The sequence below is a fragment of the Centropristis striata genome, chromosome 3 (assembly GCF_030273125.1).
Source record: "Centropristis striata isolate RG_2023a ecotype Rhode Island chromosome 3, C.striata_1.0, whole genome shotgun sequence".
In the NCBI taxonomy this organism is placed as follows: Eukaryota; Metazoa; Chordata; class Actinopteri; order Perciformes; family Serranidae; genus Centropristis; species Centropristis striata.
In genome coordinates, this window is record NC_081519.1 from 8,007,708 (window position 1) to 8,030,041 (window position 22,334).

General features: G+C 38.5%; 1 protein-coding gene across 3 annotated transcripts; it reads left to right on the forward strand.

Annotated features, from left to right (window-relative positions):
* The first annotated feature begins 17 nt into the window (after positions 1-17).
* On the forward strand, positions 18-22,270 carry LOC131968084 (protein polybromo-1-like). 3 transcript variants are annotated; one of them, XM_059328826.1, is made up of 30 exons: positions 18-135; positions 2,703-2,852; positions 2,983-3,080; positions 3,815-3,962; positions 4,072-4,221; positions 4,906-5,022; positions 5,416-5,484; positions 5,574-5,672; positions 5,762-5,847; positions 5,942-6,027; positions 6,566-6,782; positions 7,554-7,695; positions 7,788-7,882; positions 7,971-8,250; positions 8,336-8,441; positions 8,941-9,580; positions 9,708-9,919; positions 10,450-10,635; positions 17,126-17,283; positions 17,398-17,649; positions 17,735-17,880; positions 18,295-18,452; positions 18,593-18,776; positions 19,014-19,215; positions 19,318-19,519; positions 19,610-19,762; positions 20,253-20,414; positions 20,788-20,840; positions 21,299-21,512; positions 21,851-22,270. In XM_059328826.1, the coding sequence occupies exons 2-30, from the start codon at positions 2,712-2,714 to the stop codon at positions 22,012-22,014; spliced, it is 4,920 nt and encodes a 1,639-aa protein (XP_059184809.1). In that variant the 5' UTR covers positions 18-135; positions 2,703-2,711; the 3' UTR covers positions 22,015-22,270. The 3 variants fall into 3 exon arrangements, with proteins under 3 accessions (XP_059184809.1, XP_059184810.1, XP_059184811.1); XM_059328827.1 differs by having other exon boundaries at positions 20,256-20,414; XM_059328828.1 differs by having other exon boundaries at positions 33-135; positions 2,703-2,753.
* The last annotated feature ends 64 nt before the right edge of the window (positions 22,271-22,334 follow it).

Here is a 22,334-nt window from a genome sequence, read left to right on the forward strand (position 1 = left end):
TTGAAGGCAGAGAAACGGAAGTGGCAGTTAAATTGTCGCCACCTTCACACTTCTGTCTCTCCGTCTAAAATCGATAAGTGATTGGCTTTCTTGATAATAAAAGATTCCGTGAGTCTAGTAACGGACTCCCTGAAGGTAAGCTCACAGCTATGTCAAGTGGTTAGGCAGAATATTTTCCATCAGGTGTCGTGGCTCTGTAACGTTAGACGTTGTTCCAGTGATGCCTTTGTCTGGGCTCTAACTCTAACCGTCAGCTGTAGGTTAGCTAACGTTAGCCGCTCCTGGTCAGTTACCTGTCCGCTCTGAGTGACAGGGAGCCGGGCAGCTGCTGCTCCGCCTGATAGCTCACTGCTGATGTGTGCACACCGGACTACGGTCTGTACGCAGCTACATGACGTTAAGGCAAGACCGGTTAAACATTTCTATTGAGTTAAGCCTCCAGACATGCCAGCATCATTGGTCCCCGTTGATGAAAACGTCATTCCAGTTGATAAAAATGAGCTGATGTGGTTGTCACCTTATATAATCTGACAATAAAGGACATAAAACCTAGCAGAGGGCCTTGTTAAAAAAACACCCTTTAAACCTCTGAAATCCTCAGAATCACAGATATGACTCCAGTAAGAAGACTGAATATATATATATATTTTTTGCATATATTCAGTTTTATCTTGAAGTTTTAACCCTTTGTAGTTTTGAGCAATTTTATCCGCTTTTGAATCCTTTTCATTCCGCCTCTATAAACCACCTACACACAATGTTTGCCATGCCATGTTGGTATCATTTTTTCAGCATAACCTCACCTATATGACCTGATAATTAGAGTATGACAATTGTGTTATCTTTTACTTTTAACATACAAACATGCTCACTGAAGAATTTTAAATGTTGGTTGCAAATATAACATATAAGAGGTAAAATGAGGATAACATCTGGTTCTATATTTCTATGCTAAATCAATTTGACCATATCTCTGGTTTTACTCTGACAATCATCATCAAACAAAAACTGTAGTAAAGTTTCAAACCATTTCTTTAGAGAGAAATTGACAACATGGCTTGACTCCAGAGGGTTAATTGCTATTTTCTGTTGCCATTTGATAGAATTGATAACAATTAAACATGCATGTCCAGTTGTCTCAACTAGGACTCAAGTTCATTTGAGGTGACTTGAAATTAGTCATTCATCATGGATGACATGTGATGTGAGTGTCCTGCTTCCAACACAGCATGTGAGCATTTCTAAGACTGTCTTCTGTGACTCACAACGAAGATAAATATTAACTGTAACAATTAACTAAAGTATTCCCAAATATTCCTCTTTTTAAAGAAAACATGTACAAGTGTTAACTATATATAGAACAGTCTGTGTGTCATTATCTTTCTCAATTTTTTAAAAATTGTGTAGGCTTTGTATTCTGATGTCATAGCTTCTTTGCTGGAATATGTTTTTATTAAATCTAGAGACAAAAAACATTATCAGTGCCTATAGACCTTTTTCTAATTGAAAAAAAGAGACACAGACCTTGAGGATTTAGTATCTAAAACTTTTAACATTTTGCAGATTTCTGGCGATTGGATTGCAAGCACATCTGTTCTGGAAACTGCTGACAAGCTTATTGTCACATATATGTAGGAAAGCATAATATGCATCCACCAGGTCTATTTTTTGTTATTGTCCAGTTTCATGAGGCTGTGATTATCCTTGAGGTCACAACAGGTTATTTTATACAGTCAGGTCAATTAAAAAAAAATGGCCTCACTACAGTCAAATGGCTACTTTGGGGACTAACATCATCAAACACTCTCAATGAGCACAATCTCAACTTCCCAGTCCTACCCAATTCATGGAAATCCAACTGTTTAGGGACCCAAAGTATGCATAAATATAGATGAATAGATGAAATAACACATTTAATCTGCATAGAAAAAGCTGCATGGTATTATCAAAGTGGACAAGGCGGGGCTTGTTGGTACTTATAGAACCCATTCTTTCAGATATCTTGGGGTCAGAGGACCCCTCCCTTTGAAAATGGTCATCTTTTTCCCACCCCAAAATTTTGCCTAACTTTGGAGTGTTATTTGGTCCCCTTCCTGAAAAATATCTCACTTCAAATACCATCTTCATCCATTGTAGCTTTAAAACCGTGCTTGCTACAGTCTCAGATGGACGTAAAGTCAGCTAAGGATGCCCTCAAGGAGTTTAAGAGGTTAAAAAAAGATCCCACTTCACATTATCTATTGTAAACCACTAAGACAGCAGGGCTAAATACTGATTTATTGCCCATCTGTACATATTGTTCTGCAGCTTCTGACTTCTAGCAAACATGGTTACAACCAAAGAGAGCAAACACACTGAGCAGGAGAGAGAGAGTCTGCCAACTCTAGTTTGAGTTATAAAATGAGCTGTGTAGTCATGTGTTACAATTAAATTAGTTTTTATTATATAATAAGGAACAGTGTGTTGTAAAGAATAATGAATGGCACTGATCAGAAAGGAACTATTCTGACTTAAGTGGCATTGATGGCAATGCTATCAACAGGTGTAACTGACGGCTGCAGCCAGTGTCCCTTATTATTCTCTCAGTGTGCCCCGTTTGATTCTCCTGGAAACTGAGTATGTAATGTTTATAGCTCCTAATGTAAGATGGATTTTCTCACTCATGCAGTGATATTTGTGACTTTACTGGCTCTTTACCTCAGGGGTTCGTCATGGCCTTGAAAAGGAGAAGGGCGACATCCCCCTCTAGCAGTGTGAGTGGAGGAGATTTTGACGATAGCCAGACTTCATCATTAATGTCTTCAATTGGGAGAAAGAGGAGAAGGACCTCAAACATTCCAACTGTGGATCCTGTAATTTTTACAAATTTCAGTTTCTGTATTTCTTGTAACATACTGTCAGAATTATACAACCATACAGATTAATTAGTTGACATGGGAAAGGATGTGGATATTTTTCAGTGTTTAATCCTTTGCCTCGCAGATTGCTGTGTGTCATGAGCTGTACAACACAATCAGAGATTACAAGGATGATCAGGGCAGGATGTTGTGTGAGCTGTTCATCAGAGCCCCCAAACGAAGGTGAGGAATGGTCATTAGATATGCGCATATAATTACATCCTGAAATTCCTTTTAATATCAATCAAATAATGCAACACAGCAAGGTTATAATAGTTTTGGATTTTTCATTAGTTTTAGTTTTAATTTCGTTGTGAATTTTTGTTTTCAAATTCAGTTAGTTTTAGTTAGTTTTAAGAGTGAGTTTTCTAGTTTTAGTTTAGTTTTTATTTTTTGAAAATGCTTAGTTTTAGTTTAGTTTTTATTAGTTTTAGTGTTAGTTTTAGTTTTTTTGTAATGGGCTATGTGTTGGGTGCGAGATTCAAAGTGGTCATAATACATTTTGCCTTTATTTCCTTTGGTTTATCCATCTCAACCCCAATAAGGTTATTAACTGTTTTGCATTTTGGTTTGAGTGTAGACATCCAAGTCTCAGTAAACATATTTACCATGTGTTGCATGTTCAAATAGAAACACTGAATTATGAATGAAAAAAGTTGACAAAAACGAAAACTAAGGACATTTCCACTATAATTTTAGTTAGTTTTAGTTAGTTTTGTAACCACGCAATACAGTTTCAGTTAGTTATCGTTTTTTTAAAAACTCTTGTTTTTATTTTTATTTCAGTTAATGAAAATGTTTTTTCAATTCTAGTTTTCGTTATTTCGTTAGTTTTCGTTAACTATGATAACCTTGCAACACAGACATTGGACGTGAAACATTTACAAGTTTTTATTTTTATTTTTATTTTTTTACAGGAATCAACCAGATTATTATCATGTGGTGTCTCAGCCTATTGACATGATGAAGATCCAGCAGAAATTAAAGATGGAGGAGTATGATGATGTTGAACAACTCACGAGTGACTTTCAACTGTTATTCAACAATGCAAAAACATATTACAAGGTAAAGAAACTCCACTTATTAAAAGGTAAAAATTGTGTATAAATTGGTGCACAGAAAATTCTATTCTGATATGCATGTACATGAATATGTATTGCTTGTTTCTGTCTAGTCTGACAGTCCAGAGTACAGAGCAGCCTGTAAACTTTGGGACCTTTACCTGCGAACCAAGAATGAATTTGTTCAGCGAGGTGAATATGATGATGATGATGAAGATGGGTACGAGGTACAAGACAACCCCGGAGGGTCCACTGAGGATGAGGTGACACTCACATTACCAATAACACAGATTTATTATGACTCTTCTTATGTACATACATACAAACTGCAAACAATATTACTTTTTTAGTTTAGTTTCTAATATCTTTTACAATATCTTACTCAATATGGCTACTCTAATGGTGTTTTGAAACTTTACACCTAATCAAAGATTTATTTAGAGATGGAGCACTTTGGTACAGATCATATTAATATTTTCCTTAATTTGCATAGTAATAAAATAAATAACTTTAAAGTATTAGCTTTTGGCATCACAGATATTTACCATACCATGTTAACAACTATGTTGCCTTATAAAAACAGCATCCATTACTTAATATGTGTTGTTTTTATGTATCTTATTCATTTTTAAGGGGAAATTGCACAGCTCAGGTGCCTCTTCCACAATATTGTTGGCTTTATTAAGAAAATTATTAGAAAGTGAAGCTGCACTGACAGCAAATTTCTCTTTTAAATTTGTTTCACAACACTGGCAGATTTAAATTTTCCAGTTGTTTTGAGGGGAAAAAATATATTAAGAAAATCTTATAATAAAAACTATTTAATAGTTGTTCTTCTAGACTCATTTTTTTCACTTTAGTTTGAGTGTATTTACAGTATATTGCATATCATCTAGTGTGACGTAGTATTTGCTCACCTAACCTGTGTGTTGACTTATGTATGACAGAGTGCACCCACCTGTCTGAAAGAAGTCCTGGAGCAGCTCCTAGATGCTGTTGTTTCTTACACTGAGCCCACGGGCCGTCTGGTCAGCGAGCTGTTTCAGAAGCTTCCCTCCAAAATGGTACCAGCACCTTAATTATCCATTTATTACATTTTATTGTATTTTATTGTATTTTTATATTTTATTGCTGGAAGTATGCCTAGGTTGTTCTTTTTATCTAATTGTGTTGTTATTGTCTCTGTGTGTAATGCTGCTGCTACACTGTAATTTCCCAGCTTGGGATAAATAAAGTCTATCTATCTATATCTATCTATCTATCTATCTATCTATCTATCTATCTATCTATCTATCTATCTATCTATCTATCTATCTATCTATCTATCTATCTATCTATCTATCTATCTATCTATCTATCTATCTATCTATCTATCTATCTATCTATATTATAACTGAAGAAATGATCAGTGAAATTAGTGACTTGGCTTTAATGTGGAGTTTGTCTTTTTCATTTAGCAATACCCAGATTATTATGCCATCATTAAGGAACCAATTGATCTGAAAATTGTTGCTCAGAAGATTCAAGTAAGCGATTCACTTCCTCTGTTAGATATTGATTTAGATATTTGCAACATTTTGTTTATTAAATGCTCATTAACTGTATTTTCTTCTAGTTGAACCACTACAGGAGTGTTAGCGCCATGGCTAAAGATATAGATTTGCTGGTCAAGAATGCCAAAACTTACAATGAGCCTGGATCACAAGTGTTTAAAGTAAGTTTTGTAAATTACAATATTACACATGTTGGAAGGCATTAGCAGAATTTGACATACATACATATGACCTGCTCATGTGTTTCTAGGATGCAAACACAATCAAAAAGATTTTTGCACAAAAGAAGTCCGAGATGGAACATGGAGAACCAATCAAGTCCAGCATTCGTATCAGGTGAATCAGAGACAACACATGGAATAATGTGGAATAAAGTAAAGTTAACTTTTTGATTTTAACTTTTCGCTTCTGTTCTTTTTGTCTCTGTCAGGAACAGAAGGTCTGCCCAGGGAGACCGCCTCTCAGCTATCACCATGGCACTGCAGTACGAAAGTGATGAAGAAGGCATTCTCTCCGGTACATCTTGCCTCATTATCTTATGTATCAAACATGGTGACGATAGGGTTGGGCGATATATTGATATAGTTCAATTTTTTTAATTTTTTTTTTACATAAATGCTGCCCTTACTAGGGTTTGTCATATTTAGTTATTTTGTAATGTTTGTTATTCTTTTCTCATTGAAATATATTTATTTCAGAAAAAAAGTTTGGCCTATTTTATTTCATAAGCTATTTTTATTTAAGACATTTTTTATTTAAATGTGCACTTTATGGAGCTTTGATTTAAAAAAAAAAAAAAAAAAAAAAAAAAGTACTCCTGTTCTTATACAATATTTATGTTCACTTAAACAGTTAAATATAACTACTTGTGACATTTCATATTTGGCTTTGACTTTGACTGAACATTTGCTCTCACTTTGCGATAAAAATATCGGGATATATATCATATATCGATATTCAGCCTAAATATGACTTTTGGTCCATATCCCCCAGACCAACATGACGATGCTCTGTACTATGTAATTGTTTATTCATCTTCTCCTGTATTTCCCAGGTTCTGTCCACTATGATGAAGGTGAATCTGAGGCAGAGAGTATGACCTCTAACATGGACATGAGTAATCCCATCTTCCAGCTGTATGAGGCTGTGCGAGGTGCCCGGAACAGCCAGGGCCAGCTGATCTCTGAGCCTTTCCTGCAGCTGCCCTCCAGGAAGGACTACCCTGACTACTACAACCAGATCAATCAACCCATCTGCCTCCATCAGATCAAGTATGACAGAACTCCTTCTGATCTAACCATGTTTTCACATATTGGTGTCCACAAGGACCAGCCATACTATTTTAACATACAATTTTTTTTACATATTCTATTTTAATTGAAATCCCTTTTAAAAATGTAAAGTGAAAAAGCCCATCAGTAGAAATAACATCTTCAGTGGTTAATAAGTCAATTCAGAATTTATTTTTCAATTCATTCACAAAAAACATGTTCTTATTGTCATATGTATTATTTTTTAATTAATGAAACAATTATCTCATCAATTCAGAAAAACGCAGATAAGTATTACTTTTTCAGAAAAAACAGTCTAATATATATCTAATCAATTCTGAAAAAACAGGCAAAATTTTATAGTTACTATATAATGCTTACATAAAATATAGATTTGTTTATAAAGTGAATTAAGGTTATCCTTTTACTGTTCAAACAAAAATCTTAATTTGATTTTTGCCTTATATTGTGTCTCAATACATAGATTATAGTCGATAAAAGTGTCAGATAACACGTCTTCCAGAATGTCTTACATCAAGTAGTTTGTTCTATGAATTTGTATATTATTCAGTCAAAATTTACAAACACTACCCATGCTGCATCTGCTTCATTTTCTCTCATTCTTGCTTTCAGCATTGCTTTGTTTTTATTTTGTTTCACCAACATTCTCTCTTTTTATTTTCTACCCCTACGGCATCACACACACTCACTGTTCAGTACAGTATTTCTGTGCCCTCCTTTCCAAATGTGAGAGCCCGTAATTCCCCACAGGAACAAGATGAAGAACAATGAATATGAGAGTGTTGAGCATATCGACTCTGATCTGATGCGGATGTTTGAGAATGCCAAACGCTACAATGTTCCCCACTCCTCCATCTACAAACGTGCTCTCAAACTCCAGCACATTCAGCAGGTCAGTGCCAACATACACATTTTGTCAGCCTGTGGTATTTTTTATGAGGCATTATAGCCATTTGACGTTTATTCTACCTGCTATCTGTGTAGATGAAGAGAAAGGAGCTTTTACAAAGAGATGATGATGATGGGGACAGCATGCTCTCCTCTGCCACCTCTGACACCAGCAGCACAAAAAGAAAAAGGTGAGCACTTTTGCTTACTCAACTCTCTGTAGCTACTTGTTTTTGTGTGTGGAGGTAAAGTAACACTGGATCTGCTTTTCGTTTCCAGTCACAAGAAGAACACAAAGAAAAACCGAATGAAAGTTCTCTTTGCTGCTGTGGCTGAGGCGCGGGAAGCCAGCACTGGTCGCAGACTGTGTGACCTCTTCATGGTCAAGCCCTCGAAGAAGGACTATCCCGACTACTACAAGGTCATCCTGGAACCAATGGACCTCAGGACCATTGAGCACAACATCCGCTCAGACAAATACATGACTGAAGATGCAATGATGGAGGAAATGAAGCTGATGTTCCGCAACGCTCGACACTACAATGAAGAAGGCTCCCAGGTAACATTATTTGTAATAAAAACAGAAAAAAACAACTTTATTCCGGAGCAAGGACCTCCTCGTGATGAACTTCTTTGTTGTGTAGGTGTACAACGATGCTGACATCCTGGAGAAGATCTTGAAAGACAGACGCAGGGATCTTGGGCCAGCAACAGATGATGATGACATGATGTCCCCAAAGTTGAAAATAAGTAATTCACTTTGTCAGCCACATTTTCTTCACTCAAAGCAACTGTGTTTGAATTTATTTTATTTGCTAGGGACAATGCAGTTAGCATAGATACAGGACATGCATCTGATGTGCTGCATACAGAGATATAGCTTCAGCTAATTTTCAACTCCCGTCCCTAGTTGGGCTTTTACAACTACATACAAAATCACAATACTATAAAAATCCAATATACAATTACACCATCTACAAAATAGAATAAAATTACAAACAATTACAATATACATTTACCCTGAGAAAAAAATAAAAATAAAATAAACCCTGTATAAATATAGCTTAGAGTTTTAAATCATCATAAATCTATACACGATAAGGAGAAAAGAAAGAAATAACAGAGAAAAAGAAAGAAAAAAAAAAACTACTTAAGACTATAAGACTTTAAGAATGGGTACAGCTCTGATTTGCTTTAAGCCAACACTTAGTGTGAGTTTGTTATCATTAATACACTTTTGTAATTGCAGGAAAGAACAGCATTACTCTGAAGAAATCCAAGTACTTAACCCCCTTACAGCAGAAGCTGAACGAACTCTATGAGGCTGTCAAGAACTTCACAGATAAGCGGGGTCGCCGCCTCAGCACGATCTTCCTGCGGCTGCCGTCTCGTGCCGAGCTGCCCGACTACTACATCGCCATCAAGAAACCTGTGGACATGGAGAAGATCAAGAGCCACATGTTGGCTAATAAGTACCAGGATGTGGATGCACTGGTGGAAGACTTGGTGCTCATGTTCAACAACGCCTGTACTTACAACGAGCCTGAGTCTCTGATTTACCGCGACGCCCTCATGCTTCACAGGGTGCTGCTAGAGACCAGACGGGACCTGGAGGGAGGAGATGACGCCCATGTACCTGATGTGCCCCGCCTCATCCAGGAACTTATACGCAGCCTCTTTGTCTCTGTGCTCGGTCACCAAGACGATGAGGGCCGTTGCTACAGTGATTCACTCGCGGAGATTCCCGCCCTAGATCCTGCAAATCATGAGAAGCCACCACTCAACTTTGAGATTATCAGGACTAATGTAGATCAGGTGCGTTACAAGAGGCTGGATGTGTTTCAGGACCACATGTTTGAAGTGCTGGAAAAGGCCAGACGATTGAATAGGTGAGGTTTTGTTGACCATCCTGTACAAACTCAAATCTGTTGTCAAATCATCTTTTTATGCACCGATATTGTAGGGTTGTTATATTAAAAGAAAGCTTAGATTGTGTTATACCCAACTATATTACAGGACAGATTCTGAGATCTTCGAAGATGCTGTGGAGCTGCAGCAGTTCTTCATCCGGATCAGAGATGAGCTGTGTAAGAACGGAGAGATCTTGATGTCTCCTGCTCTCAGCTACACATCCAAACATCTGCACAGTGATGTGGAGAAGGAGAAGAAGGGGAAGCTTCCCAAGGAGTTTGAGGAGGACAAAATCAAGAGGGAAGAGGAAAAAAGAGGTATTTTGATTCATATATATATATATATATATATATACAGTACAGGCCAAAAGTTTGGACACGCCTTCTCATTCAATGTGTTTCCTTTATTTTCATGACTATTGACATTGTGATTCATCAAAACTATTAATGAACACATGTGGAATTATGTACTTAACAAAAAAGTGTGAAATGACTGAAAACATGTCTTATATTCTAGTAAGCAAAGGGTGACTACTTTGAGGAATCTAAAATACAAGACATGTTTTCAGTTATTTCACACTTTTTTTGTTAAGTACATAATTCCATATGTGTTCATTCATAGTTTTGATGCATTCAGTGAGAATCTACAATGTAAATAGTCATGAAAATAAAGAAAACACATTGAATGAGTAGGTGTGTGTCCAAACTTTTGGCCTGTACTATATATATATATATATATATATATATATATATATATATATATAAGGTCACAGTGCATAGAAGTTCTGTCATATGTTGTCTGACATGTGCTGTGCCTTTGTTTTACTGAAACACTTGTGATTCCCCAGAAGCTGAGAAGAGGGAGGACTCTGTTGGAGGATCGTGGCAGTCTAACCTGCAACGCACATACAGTCAGGACTGCAGCTTCAAAGACAGCATGTACCACGTGGGGGACTATGTGTATGTGGAGCCTGCAGAGCCAAACCTGCAGCCTCATATCATCTACATTGAACGCCTTTGGCAAGACGACACCGGTCAGTCTCATTGATATATTTTTATAAGAAAATATATTTTCTATTAGATTTCATGTTGCCTACAGTATCCTCTGTTTGAGTTCAGTAGGACGTTTTTATTGAGATCAGTCCTGATAAGGAGCCAAGCAGCTTTTTTATCATCTTCTTCCTTTTATTCTGCTTCATCTTCTTCTGCTTCTTCTGCTACTCCTACTACAAGAAAATGTGTCTTTCCATGCATGAAAACAAACAAAACTTTAAACTTTATCAGTTGGCATTTTTGGCTAATAGTCCTGATGGCGGCACCACAACAAAAGCCTCAAGATTAAAATGTTGAAAATTCATAACAGGGGCTTCCGGTGGAGACACGGACGCGATGGCAGCGTAGAGGAACAGCTCCCGAGTATTGAACTTATTTCGTGCCCCTTGAACATCGAATTACGTTGACGAACTGAAAATATTGAGTAAGAGGGGCAAGGATGTCAGCTAGGGGTAAAAAAGACGGCAAAGAAACAAAAAAAACAGGGCAAACAGGGACTCAAAATGGAAATGCTAACGCGGCTAGCCCTGACGGAGAAACCACGGCTAATCTAGGTCTGATCCTCCAAGAATTAAGAGATTTTCGACAAGACAATAAATCTCAATTAGAGGAAATCAAAGGAGAAATAACAAAGACCAACACTAGACTGGAGGAGGCCGAAGACCGAATCGAGAAGGCAGAAGAAAGAATACAAAATGTCGAGGGTGTTCTGTCAGAAATGCTTAAACTTCATGCTCAAATGGAGGCAAAGCTAACCGAGCAGGAGAGCCGCTCACGGAGAGAAAATATCCGCTTATATGGGATTCCAGAAGGGGCCGAAAAGGACAGTGCAACAGTGATTGAGTTTATAGAACAACTGCTGGGGGATAATCTCGACATAGCTGATACAGCGACTCTACAAATTGAGAGAGCCCATCGCTCACTCGGACCTAAGCCACCGCCACATGCGCAGCCAAGATCTATCATTGTCAAATTCGCCAGCTTCCGTACCAAAGAGATGATACTTAGCAAAGCATGGCGAAAGAAGGGCTTGATGTGGGAAGCAAACCGGATAAATGTTGACAATGATTACCCGCCGCGTATTCTGCAACGGCGAAAAGAATATGCAGAAGTTCGAAAAGCTCTCAAGGAGCGAGACATCAAGTTTCAAACGTTGTTCCCCGCCCGGCTAAAAGTGAAATACCATGAAGGAGACAAGATCTATGACACAGTGGAAGAGGCAACGAAAGACTTGGCTAGGAAAGGATTCAACATCGTACCTGTCAAACAACCTGAGACAATGATGGAGCGCCTTCAAAAACTGAGCTGGCAGAGAAGCGGACGAGCCCGACAAGTGGAAAGCGGCTCCCGTACTCCGCATTTCAAAGAGCGGCTGCAAGCCTTCCGAAGAGATGATACACCCCAAACCGTGGACAGTGGTTAGTAGCCTGATGTAAACATATTTTTCAATTATTTCAGTCCCCCGCCCCGGAATGGTGAGTTTGATTATGTGACTGTGTATAGCCCACATTATAAAGATGTGACTTTACAGATGACCTAGCGACTAAGCTATATTTCTAATAATCCGGACAACAAATGGACACGGAACTTTGCTACGCGGACACCTCTGAGGGCCCTCCCACTTTTAGAGAGGGAGGTTTTCCCCCAAAGCCACCTATCACCACCTGGTGGAGGGTCACAAGTAAGACCCATATTGTGGAAGACGTCTTTATTTTTTTATTTTTCTACTTTGTTAAATGTTCACACCTTACTTTGTTACAGTTGTTCTATACTGTTAAGGGGAAGTTTGTTTGTTTTTTGACTCAAATACAGGACATGACTATAGATGTAAGCCTTAATGCAAAGCACAAGATTAGCCACATATAATGTAAATGGATTAAATAACCCAGTCAAAAGAGGGAAAATTTTGTCAAAACTCAAGAAAGACAAGGTCCAAATAGCCTATCTCCAAGAAACTCATCTCAATGCCATTGAACATGCCAAACTAAACAGAATGGGTATTAAATATGTATTTTCATCATCTGATAAATCTGGACATAAAAGAGGAGTAGCCATATTGCTAGCAAGAGGAGTGAACTATGAACATATGTCAGAACTCACTGATACAGAAGGCAGATATGTAATGATAATAGGTAAATTAGAAGGGACCCTTGTAAGTCTCCTAAATGTTTATGCACCTCCAGGCAGTGGATGGATGTTTTATAGAAAAATACTTGATTTGATGACAACAAAAGCACAAGGGGTTGTTATCTGCGGTGGGGACTTTAACATACATCTAAACCCAAAATTAGATATTTCAAGTGGTAAGTCTGAGACAAAACTTATAAGTAGGAGAATGATTGCCTTGATGAAAGAATTGGGTATCGTAGATATATGGAGAGAATTATATCCCACTAGCCGAGATTACACTTATTACTCCTCACCACATGCAGTATACACTCGGATAGATTACTTTTTTTCTTTTAGTAGAGACCTACACAAAATTGAGAGGTGTGACATAGGCCCGATCACTCTTTCAGACCATAGCCCTGTATTTATTTCTCTGTCTTTGAATAGAGAACAAATATCTACACTATGGAGACTTAATTCAAATATATTGAACAACCCAGACACCAAGGAGTTTCTTAAGGCAGAAATTAACACCTTTTTTGATCTAAATGATAATGGGGAGGTGACACCGGGTATCCTCTGGGATACACTCAAAGCAGTTATGAGGGGCAAAATTATTGCCATTACCTCTTCGATGAAAAAACTTAGAAGACAAAAGTTACAAGACCTTGAGACCAAATTAAAACATTTACAAAGCGTTCATTGTGTTACCTTAGATGAAAGGGAGAAACAAGAAATAAAAGAGATAAGGAATGAGATAGAGGAAATGAGCACACAGGAAATTCAAAAGAAATTTATATTTCTAAAACAACGTTATTATGAAGTTGGAGGTAAAGCAGTGAAGCTTCTGGCATACAAACTAAAAAAGGAGCAAGCAGACAATACAATTTCTAAGATTCGAAACCCAGAATCTGGGGAAGTTGAACACAGACTGGGAAAAATCCAGCAAAGCTTTGAAAAGTTCTACAAGACACTCTATTCTCAGCAATGTATCGACAATGATTCTCACATTGATGCATTTTTGGCCTCACTTGACTTACCCTCCATTTCTGAAGAACAGAATGAACGATTAGCATCAGAAATAACAACTGAGGAATTAAACGCAGCCATCTCTAGGTTGAAAGCGAATAAGTCACCAGGCCCAGATGGCTTTACTGCGGAATGGTACAAATCTCTGCGAGAGCAGTTAGTCCCAAGATTACTGGAGACATTTAACTGGGTCCTAAAGGAAAATAAAATCCCGCCCTCCTGGAAAGAAGCAACAATTTCACTGATTCCCAAGGAAGGGAAAGACAAGCTTGAGTGTGGTAGTTATCGTCCTATTAGCGTACTAAACGTAGACTATAAATTATTTACATCAATACTGGCACATAGAATAGACAAGCTTCTACCTGATTTAATCCACAAAGACCAGACTGGTTTTATAAGGCAAAGGCAAACACAAGACAACTTGAGAAGAACCCTTCACATTATTAATTACATCACACAAAATGACACAGAGGCGATGCTTATAAGCCTGGATGCAGAAAAGGCTTTTGACTCTGTTAGGTGGTCTTTTCTTTATAAAGTATTAGCAAAATTTGGCTTTCATAATTCGATCATTGACACATTCCAAGCTCTATACGACAGCCCTTCTGCCAGGATTAAAGTTAATGGTGCCCTTTCAAAGGCATTCACCCTGGAACGTGGAACAAGACAGGGGTGTCCAGCCTCACCCCTGCTTTTTGCGTTATTTATTGAACCATTGAGTCAATGGATAAGACAGAATTGTGAAATTAAAGGGATAAGTATACACTTTGAGGAACATAAACTAGCATTATTTGCTGATGATGTATTAGTATACTTAACACAGCCTACTCTGACATTCCCTAAGCTAATGACTGTTTTGGAAAAATATGGTGCTCTATCAGGATATAAACTAAATGTTCAAAAAACACAAGTGCTTACTTTTAATTATGATCCACCGAGTTCCTTGGTTGAGAAGTATCAACTAAGATGGGAGGCAGACCATATACGTTATCTGGGTGTTAATCTCCCAAAAGATATCTCAAATCTATCCACCTTGAATTATGGGCCGCTAAACAATAACATCAAATCTGATATACAGAGATGGAGTCTCATACCATTCTTAAGTCTTAATTCCAGGGTAGAATCTATAAGAATGAATGTGCTTCCGAGGTTGCTATACCTTTTCCAGAGCCTCCCTGTGGAAATACCCATGAAACAGTTTATGGAATGGGATAAAATAATATCAAGATTTCTGTGGCAAGGTAAAAAACCTAGGATTAGGTATAAAACTCTCCAGTTACACAAAGATGGTGGAGGACTTGGCCTCCCTTGCCTGCGCGACTATCACTACGCAGCCCAATTAAGACCTCTAGTGGGCTGGTGCAACCCAACATATTCCGCAAGATGGAAAGATATAGAGAGCAATATGACCCATCCGATTCCTTTAGCAGCTGTAATGGCAGACAATAGACTAATGAACAACATGATAGAGAAAAACAACCCCTGGATTAATACCACATTGAAAACATGGCAGAAGACAATAAAACTCTGTGATTTGGAACATACTCTAAAAATATTAAGATGGTGTGCTTTTGACACAGATTTCTCTCCTAATAGACTGGACTTCAGATTTAAGACTTGGATCAAAGAGGGGCTTACTACTTACGACACCTTTGTAAATAAAGGAACACTTAAGAGCTTTGAATTGCTACAGCAAGAGCATGGACTACAACGTCAAGATTTCTATAGGTATCTCCAGGTTAGACACTACTTTCAGGAAAATATAGCTAAGGCAATAGAAGGGCAAAAGACAGGTATTTTGGAAGTGTTCAAAGGAGCAATCAATTCATCAATTTGCAAAAAGGTTATATCTAGATTATACCATGTGTTACGCCAAGCAAGTCCAGACAACACTCTATATATTAAGGAGAAATGGGAAAAGGAAGGTAGTATTTCAATATCTGAAGAAGAGTGGGAAAGCATATGTAGACTACAATGGGGGACAACATGTTCCAATGCATGGCGAGAATATAGCTGGAAAAATTTGTCCAGATTTTTTATAACACCATTGCAACAAAGAACACAAATACCTAGCACAGCCTGCTGGAGGTCCTGTGGAGCAAATGAGGCCAATCACTTTCATGTCTTCTGGGATTGCCCAGTACTAACTCCATACTGGCGAGAAATACACTTCCACCTGGAAGCGACTTTCAAAGTAAACATCCCATGTAGGTTTGACACCTTATACATAGGAAACATCTCATTTGACTTATGGGATCATAGAGATAAAAAGTTGTTACTTATACTTCTGGTGGCAAGCAAAAAAGCAGTCTCAAGAAGGTGGTTAAAACAAGACCCACCTACAATAGGAGAATGGCTAGATGTGGTCCATGATATATATACAATGGAAAAGTTATCCTACTCCCTCAAAATCCAGACTGACAAATTTTCTAGAATATGGTCTAAATGGACTGGGTATGTTGATCATATAGGCATAAGATCAGATTTTGTTTAAGTATTTTTTGTTTTTGTCTTGTTGTAATTATCTATGTGTATGCATGTCCCTTTTTCTTTATTTATTTTCTTTCAGAGAATTAAAGTGAAACTCCCTCTTATGTTCGAACTGTTCATAATGTTAATACATAAAAATGTTAAAAAATTGGGCCTGGGAAGAAAACTGATGTTGATGTATATCTATGGGTACAGAATGAAAATCCTGATGGTTATCTTTTCTATGATTTAGTTTTGTTTTCCTTTCTTTGCTTTTCCTATGTATCAGGAACCTGTACATATAAAAGAAATTATGTTGTTTTGTTTTTTTTAAGAAGGGAAAATATCCTATGTTGTATGTAACCTGTTGGCCTCAATAAAGAAAAAATTAAAAAAAAGAAAATTCATAACAAATCAGTCAGTTGTGCTACCACTTTCCAACATTCACCAGACCCATGTGAACAGAAGTGTTCAGTTGCTTCGAGCTGACAGGAATTATCAAGTCCATCACTCAGTTTTTCTGAAAAACTGTTCTAAATAAACCTATATCCTCCCACATTTTCTGCGCAGTGTACACCAAAGTTGCTGCCCAGCATATTCAGTCAGTATTTCACAAAGGATCCAGCCAGATTTTTTAAATTATCAAAAACTTCAATTAAAAACAACATTTTGATGTCATAAGATATTTATTTATAGATATATTGTGGAAAATTTAATTTTTTTATCTCAAAAACTGAATGTTTATCAGCTTTTTGGCTTCTGTTGCAGTCAATGGAAATAGAGCTCCTTTAAACATCAGTTTCTCATTTCCAGAGCCAAACAGCTTTAATTTTGTCCGTTTTTTTCAACCTCCCATAAATTCAGGAGAGAAGTGGCTGTATGGCTGCTGGTTCTACCGGCCAAATGAGACATTTCACCTTGCCACAAGGAAGTTCTTGGAAAAGGAAGTTTTTAAAAGCGACTATTATAACAAAGCTCCTGTCAGCAAGATTCTTGGAAAATGTGTGGTCATGTTTGTAAAGGTAAATGCTGTCTTTTTCATTATTATTCCTTATTTGTTAGGTGTAATTTTCTTGGAGCATCAGCTGTTTGAATAATGAGTGTTAACCAAATATTTATGGTGTGTGGGATTAAAGGAGTACTTCAAACTTCACCCAGAAGGCTTCAGAGCCGAGGATGTCTACGTCTGTGAGTCTCGCTACTCTGCCAAGTCCAAGTCCTTCAAGAAGATCAAGATGTGGACCATGCCCTTGAGCTCTGTTCGGTTTGTTCCCAGAGAGGTCCCCCTACCTGTCGTCCGTGTAGCTTCAATGTTTGCCCCAAAACAAGAGGAGAAGCCGGCAGAGATGGTGGAAGACATAAAAATGACAGATGGTATTGTAGAGAAGGTAAATGCCAGTTTTTCATAAGAAAATGACAGAATACACATAGAATAATACAGAACACTGTCAGGTAAACTATTTGTGTCTGCAGGAGAGGGAGGATGTTCCAATGGATATGACCAATGGGGAGCCAGGCTGTCAGTACTACGAGCAGCTCTGCTACAACAATCTTTGGCTGAAAGTGGGAGACTGTGTTTACATTGGTTCACATGGACTAGTGCGCCATCGAGTGGGCAGGTAGTGCATATACATTTTTTTACACCAACCATAGGACACATGGGTCACCTCCTTTTATTCAATCTAGGACTCAGGAACTCTATATCGTGGTATGGTTGGAAAATATAACCAAAATAATAATACATTGTATTTGTATAGCACCTTTCATACAAGAAATGCCGATTAAAGTCCTTTACAATAAGGACATTACATGATATAAATAGGTAAAGGATGAACAAAATCAGGGTTAAATGACATGATTAGTGGGGCAAAAAGGATGTGGGGGGAAAAAATCCTAATAATTGTAAAAAAAAAAGACGAAAAAACAATATATTTAATAAGGAACATGGGGAACTTGGCACAATGGCACAGCAGTGAGGTTCCCTCTGATTTCCCCTATATATAATGCAGTATTTCAATCTATATATTGAACAGGATTGAGAAAATGTGGATGCGAGATGGAGCGGGCTACTTCTTTGGTCCAATCTTCATCCATCCAGAGGAAACCGAGCATGAGCCCACTAAAATGTTCTACAAGAAGGAAGTGTTCCTGAGCAACCTCGAGGAGACTTGCCCTATGACCTGCATCATAGGTACCCTCTTTACTGTACATGCTGGACTGAATACCAATACTTTGCTTTCACAAATTCTGCAGTGTAAAGAGTTTCATGTATGCAGTTTGTTGACATAGATCATTTAAAACATTCACAGAGTCAGTTTTCTTGCTTCACAGGGAAGTGTGTGGTGTCGTCCTTCAAAGACTACCTATCATGTCGGCCAACTGAAGTGCCTGAGGAGAATGTTCTGCTCTGTGAGAGCCGCTACATCGAGAGTGAGAAGCAGATGAAGAAGTTCAAGGGTCTTAAGCGCTTTTCACTCTCTGGAAAAGTACTGGAGGATGAAATCTACTATTTTAGGTTAAAGAAAAAAACTTGTACATACTTTAAATTAACTGTTAATGTTCCTGTTGGCAGTGAGAAAGGGAAGACTGCATGCTCTGATCCTAAATACAGAAACATTTTGAAGAGTTCCTTCATGTCTATGTGTGTTTTCCAGTTTAATGTAATAAGAACTTGAAGTCTGGTGGCCGGTACTTTGTAAATAAGGGATTTATTTAGAAAAGGTGGATATTTTTTTCTGATCATCTTATACAGGAAGCTCATAGTGCCCCAGAAGGAGCCGTCTCCTCTGCTGGACAAGAAAATTGAGGAACTGGAGGCCAAGTTTGCTGATATGACAGATGAGGAGCTAGAGGATCTTGGGGACGATGATGGCGAGCTAGGGGACCAGTCTCATTCTCGGAGGCAGTCTTCCCTGTCTAGTGACATGGATATCATGCCTTACACTCCTCCGCAGGTCAGGGTAGAGGAGTTTATTTAAAAATTTTCCCTTGCAAACTAACGAGCAATCATGTGGCTTGTAGCATTCTTGTGAACGCACTCCTGTGTTTGGTTGCAGTCCACACCAAAATCCATAAAGGGCCTTTCAAAGAAGGAGGGCTCAAAGCGGAAAATCAACATGAGTGGCTACATCCTGTTCAGCAGTGAGATGCGAGCGGTAATCAAAGCCCAGCACCCAGACTTCTCCTTTGGGGAGCTGAGCCGCCTCGTTGGCACTGAGTGGAGGAACCTGGAGAGTTCCAGGAAAGCAGAATATGAAGGTGAGCTTAAACTCTGGTCTTAATCCAGATATTTGTGTTCTAAGAATTACATACAGTTAACATCCAATGCTCATCTTTCTTGTGTTGCAGAGCGAGCAGCTAAAGTTGCAGAGCAGCAGGAGCGTGACAGGGCCCATCATCTGACGTCCCCTAGAGCAGGTACCCCAGTAGGGGCACTGATGGGGGTGGTGCCTCCCCCTATCCCCATGGGGATGCTAAATCCCAGCATGACGCCTGTGTCAGGTAACCCCTCATAGATGCAGATGGATCCCCAGTGTAAAGTAGAACACTGGAATAAGAAGCTGAACTGCTAAATGGATTCACATTTTTAAGTTTCTGCATGTGTGTGTTGTTTCAGTGTCGTGGTTTAATTTTTATGTTGCATCTAACATCATTTTCCTGAGCTGATAATACGTCCAAGCCTTAATTCTTGTACAGTACTATTTATTCATATATCATGGTAGACTCCACATATCTGTTTTTGAATGCAGAACATGAAATGTTAAATTTGCTGTACATCATTTGAGGATTGGGACTCAAAAATGAATTAGTGCTTGACAGTAGTGCATGTTTTTCATGTGTGTGGCCTTTATTTCCATTCATATCCATCATAGTGCTCTGGTCATGAAGTAAGGCATATATATTTATTAATGCATGCTTGGTAGTGCAAATAGTTGATGCATGTTTGACTGATGCATGTTGCTGTCTTGTGTTACTACTGTTCCTTCCTAAGAAGGTATGATGGGTGCATATAGGCCAGCTATGATGCCCCTGCAGGGCGACGTTGAAGGCATGGTTAGTATGACTGGCATGCCACCACATCACATGGGGGTGCCTGTCTTTCCCCAACATCTCCTGCCCGTTATGCCTGGGTTCCCTGGAATGCCGTACTTTGGTAAGAGCGCTGTCATAGCCACCCCACCTGCCATGCAGTTGCTTCCTGTCTACCAATCTGACTTGCTGGAGGGGCTACCTGTACCAATAGGCTGAGGTCCTTAGCTTGATGACTAGGCAGTCGAGAGCATACAGCCTCAACTCGGGCTCAGTTATTTGTCCTGCTCAATACTAGTAGGCTTCTCGGTAATGTGTCATAAGGAGAAATTTGATGTCTCTAAAAAATAATCCTTGTATTTTAGTCAATATAATCATAATATTCATAACTGACACTGGTTATTTTCAGCACTGGACTTCCAGTATTTGTAATATAATCCAATATTAAGCGGTCTGCTGCACATTTGACAGTGTCTTGATGTTGAATATACCCACAGGTGTCAATGGCATGGGAGGTGGTCCCGGAGGAGGAAACATTCATGGATCCCAGGTAATCTTTAAGGCTCTGAAATCTTTTTTAGATCCATGTTGCTGCCTTGATATAGATCTTTGTGAAGGGTATGACACATTTGAGGTAATTCATGATGTGAACATTTTCAGGAATGAGTCACTGTTTTTTCAGTATTTTTCTAGTTTTATCAAATCTGGATGAATCAAGATGACTAGACTCGACAAAATAAATAAGATTTCCAACTTAACTTAGACTACATCACCGATGCCGCCTCTTGCCGTCACTTGGACTTGAGCATTTGGTAAAAAAATATTTGATACTTTCCCCCAAATGATGCTATATGCTATGAAGGTGCAATGTCAGCCCACTTACGTTTAACTATTAAGTTCTAAATACAAATTTAAAAATACATTCATGACTTTTTTTAGCTCAAGATATTGATGAAGGTGAAAAGCTGTATGAATTCCAATCTAAATAACTTCTCATATTTTCATTAGATGGGTTTGATGGGCTCTGGACAGCAGGCTCCACCGCCGTACCCCGGACAAGGCCAGATGGGACAACCTGCCCACCAGCAGCCCTCCACCCCGGTGTTTGTCTCCCCACCTGCCAAGTCTCAGCGACTGCTTCACTCTGAGGCGTATCTCAGATACATCGAGGGCCTTACTGCAGAATCCTCTACCATTAGCAAGTGGGACCAAGCTCTTACAGGTTAATTTAGTTTTTGGATTGCAAGGGATGAAGTTTGGATAAAATGATAATCACAATGACTAGCATAGCTAGACAGGAGATTATTGTTTTTGCTTGTATAGCTTTTAGTGACCCCTGATTTGAGAATTAATCCGTACAATGGGCTTTCCATTTTTCGTATGCGATGATTAAGTGCAAGATACATACACTGAAATATATTTTTTACACACTAATTAAACTTTTAAAAGAATATCATACATCAACATGATCTTCACTGATCCTTAGAGGTTATTACCAAATTAATGTGGCATTGTGAATATCCCCAGATGCATAATTTTGTTTAATGTTTGCACTTTCAGTTCAAAAACAAGATGTGCGCCTTACAAAAGAGCAGGAGAGCAGACTACCCTCCCACTGGTTGAAGAGTAAGGGGGCCCACAAGACAATGGCAGATGCACTTTGGCGTCTCCGTGACCTGATGCTGCGGGACACACTAAACATGCGTCAGACGCACAACCTGTAGCATGCTCGTACCCTGAGCCTCTGATCTCTCAGTACCTGTGAGACAGGAAGAGGGTCAAGCTCACTAAAAGTGTTAACTTTGTGTTGTCGTTAAAAAAAAAAAAATGTGTTTGTAGTTGTGAAAGCTGCTTTCTGTGTTGAAGCTGTTTTTTTGTTTTACCTTTCAGACATATTGTTCTAAGTGCATTATTGTTAACAAGCTGCCATTCTGTGATGACTGCCTTCATGCTTTCACGATTAAAATATGAAGAGCTCAATTTGGCTGTAGTCATTTACTTGGTTGGATGCACTGTACGTTGATATTTGAGATGCATGACTTGG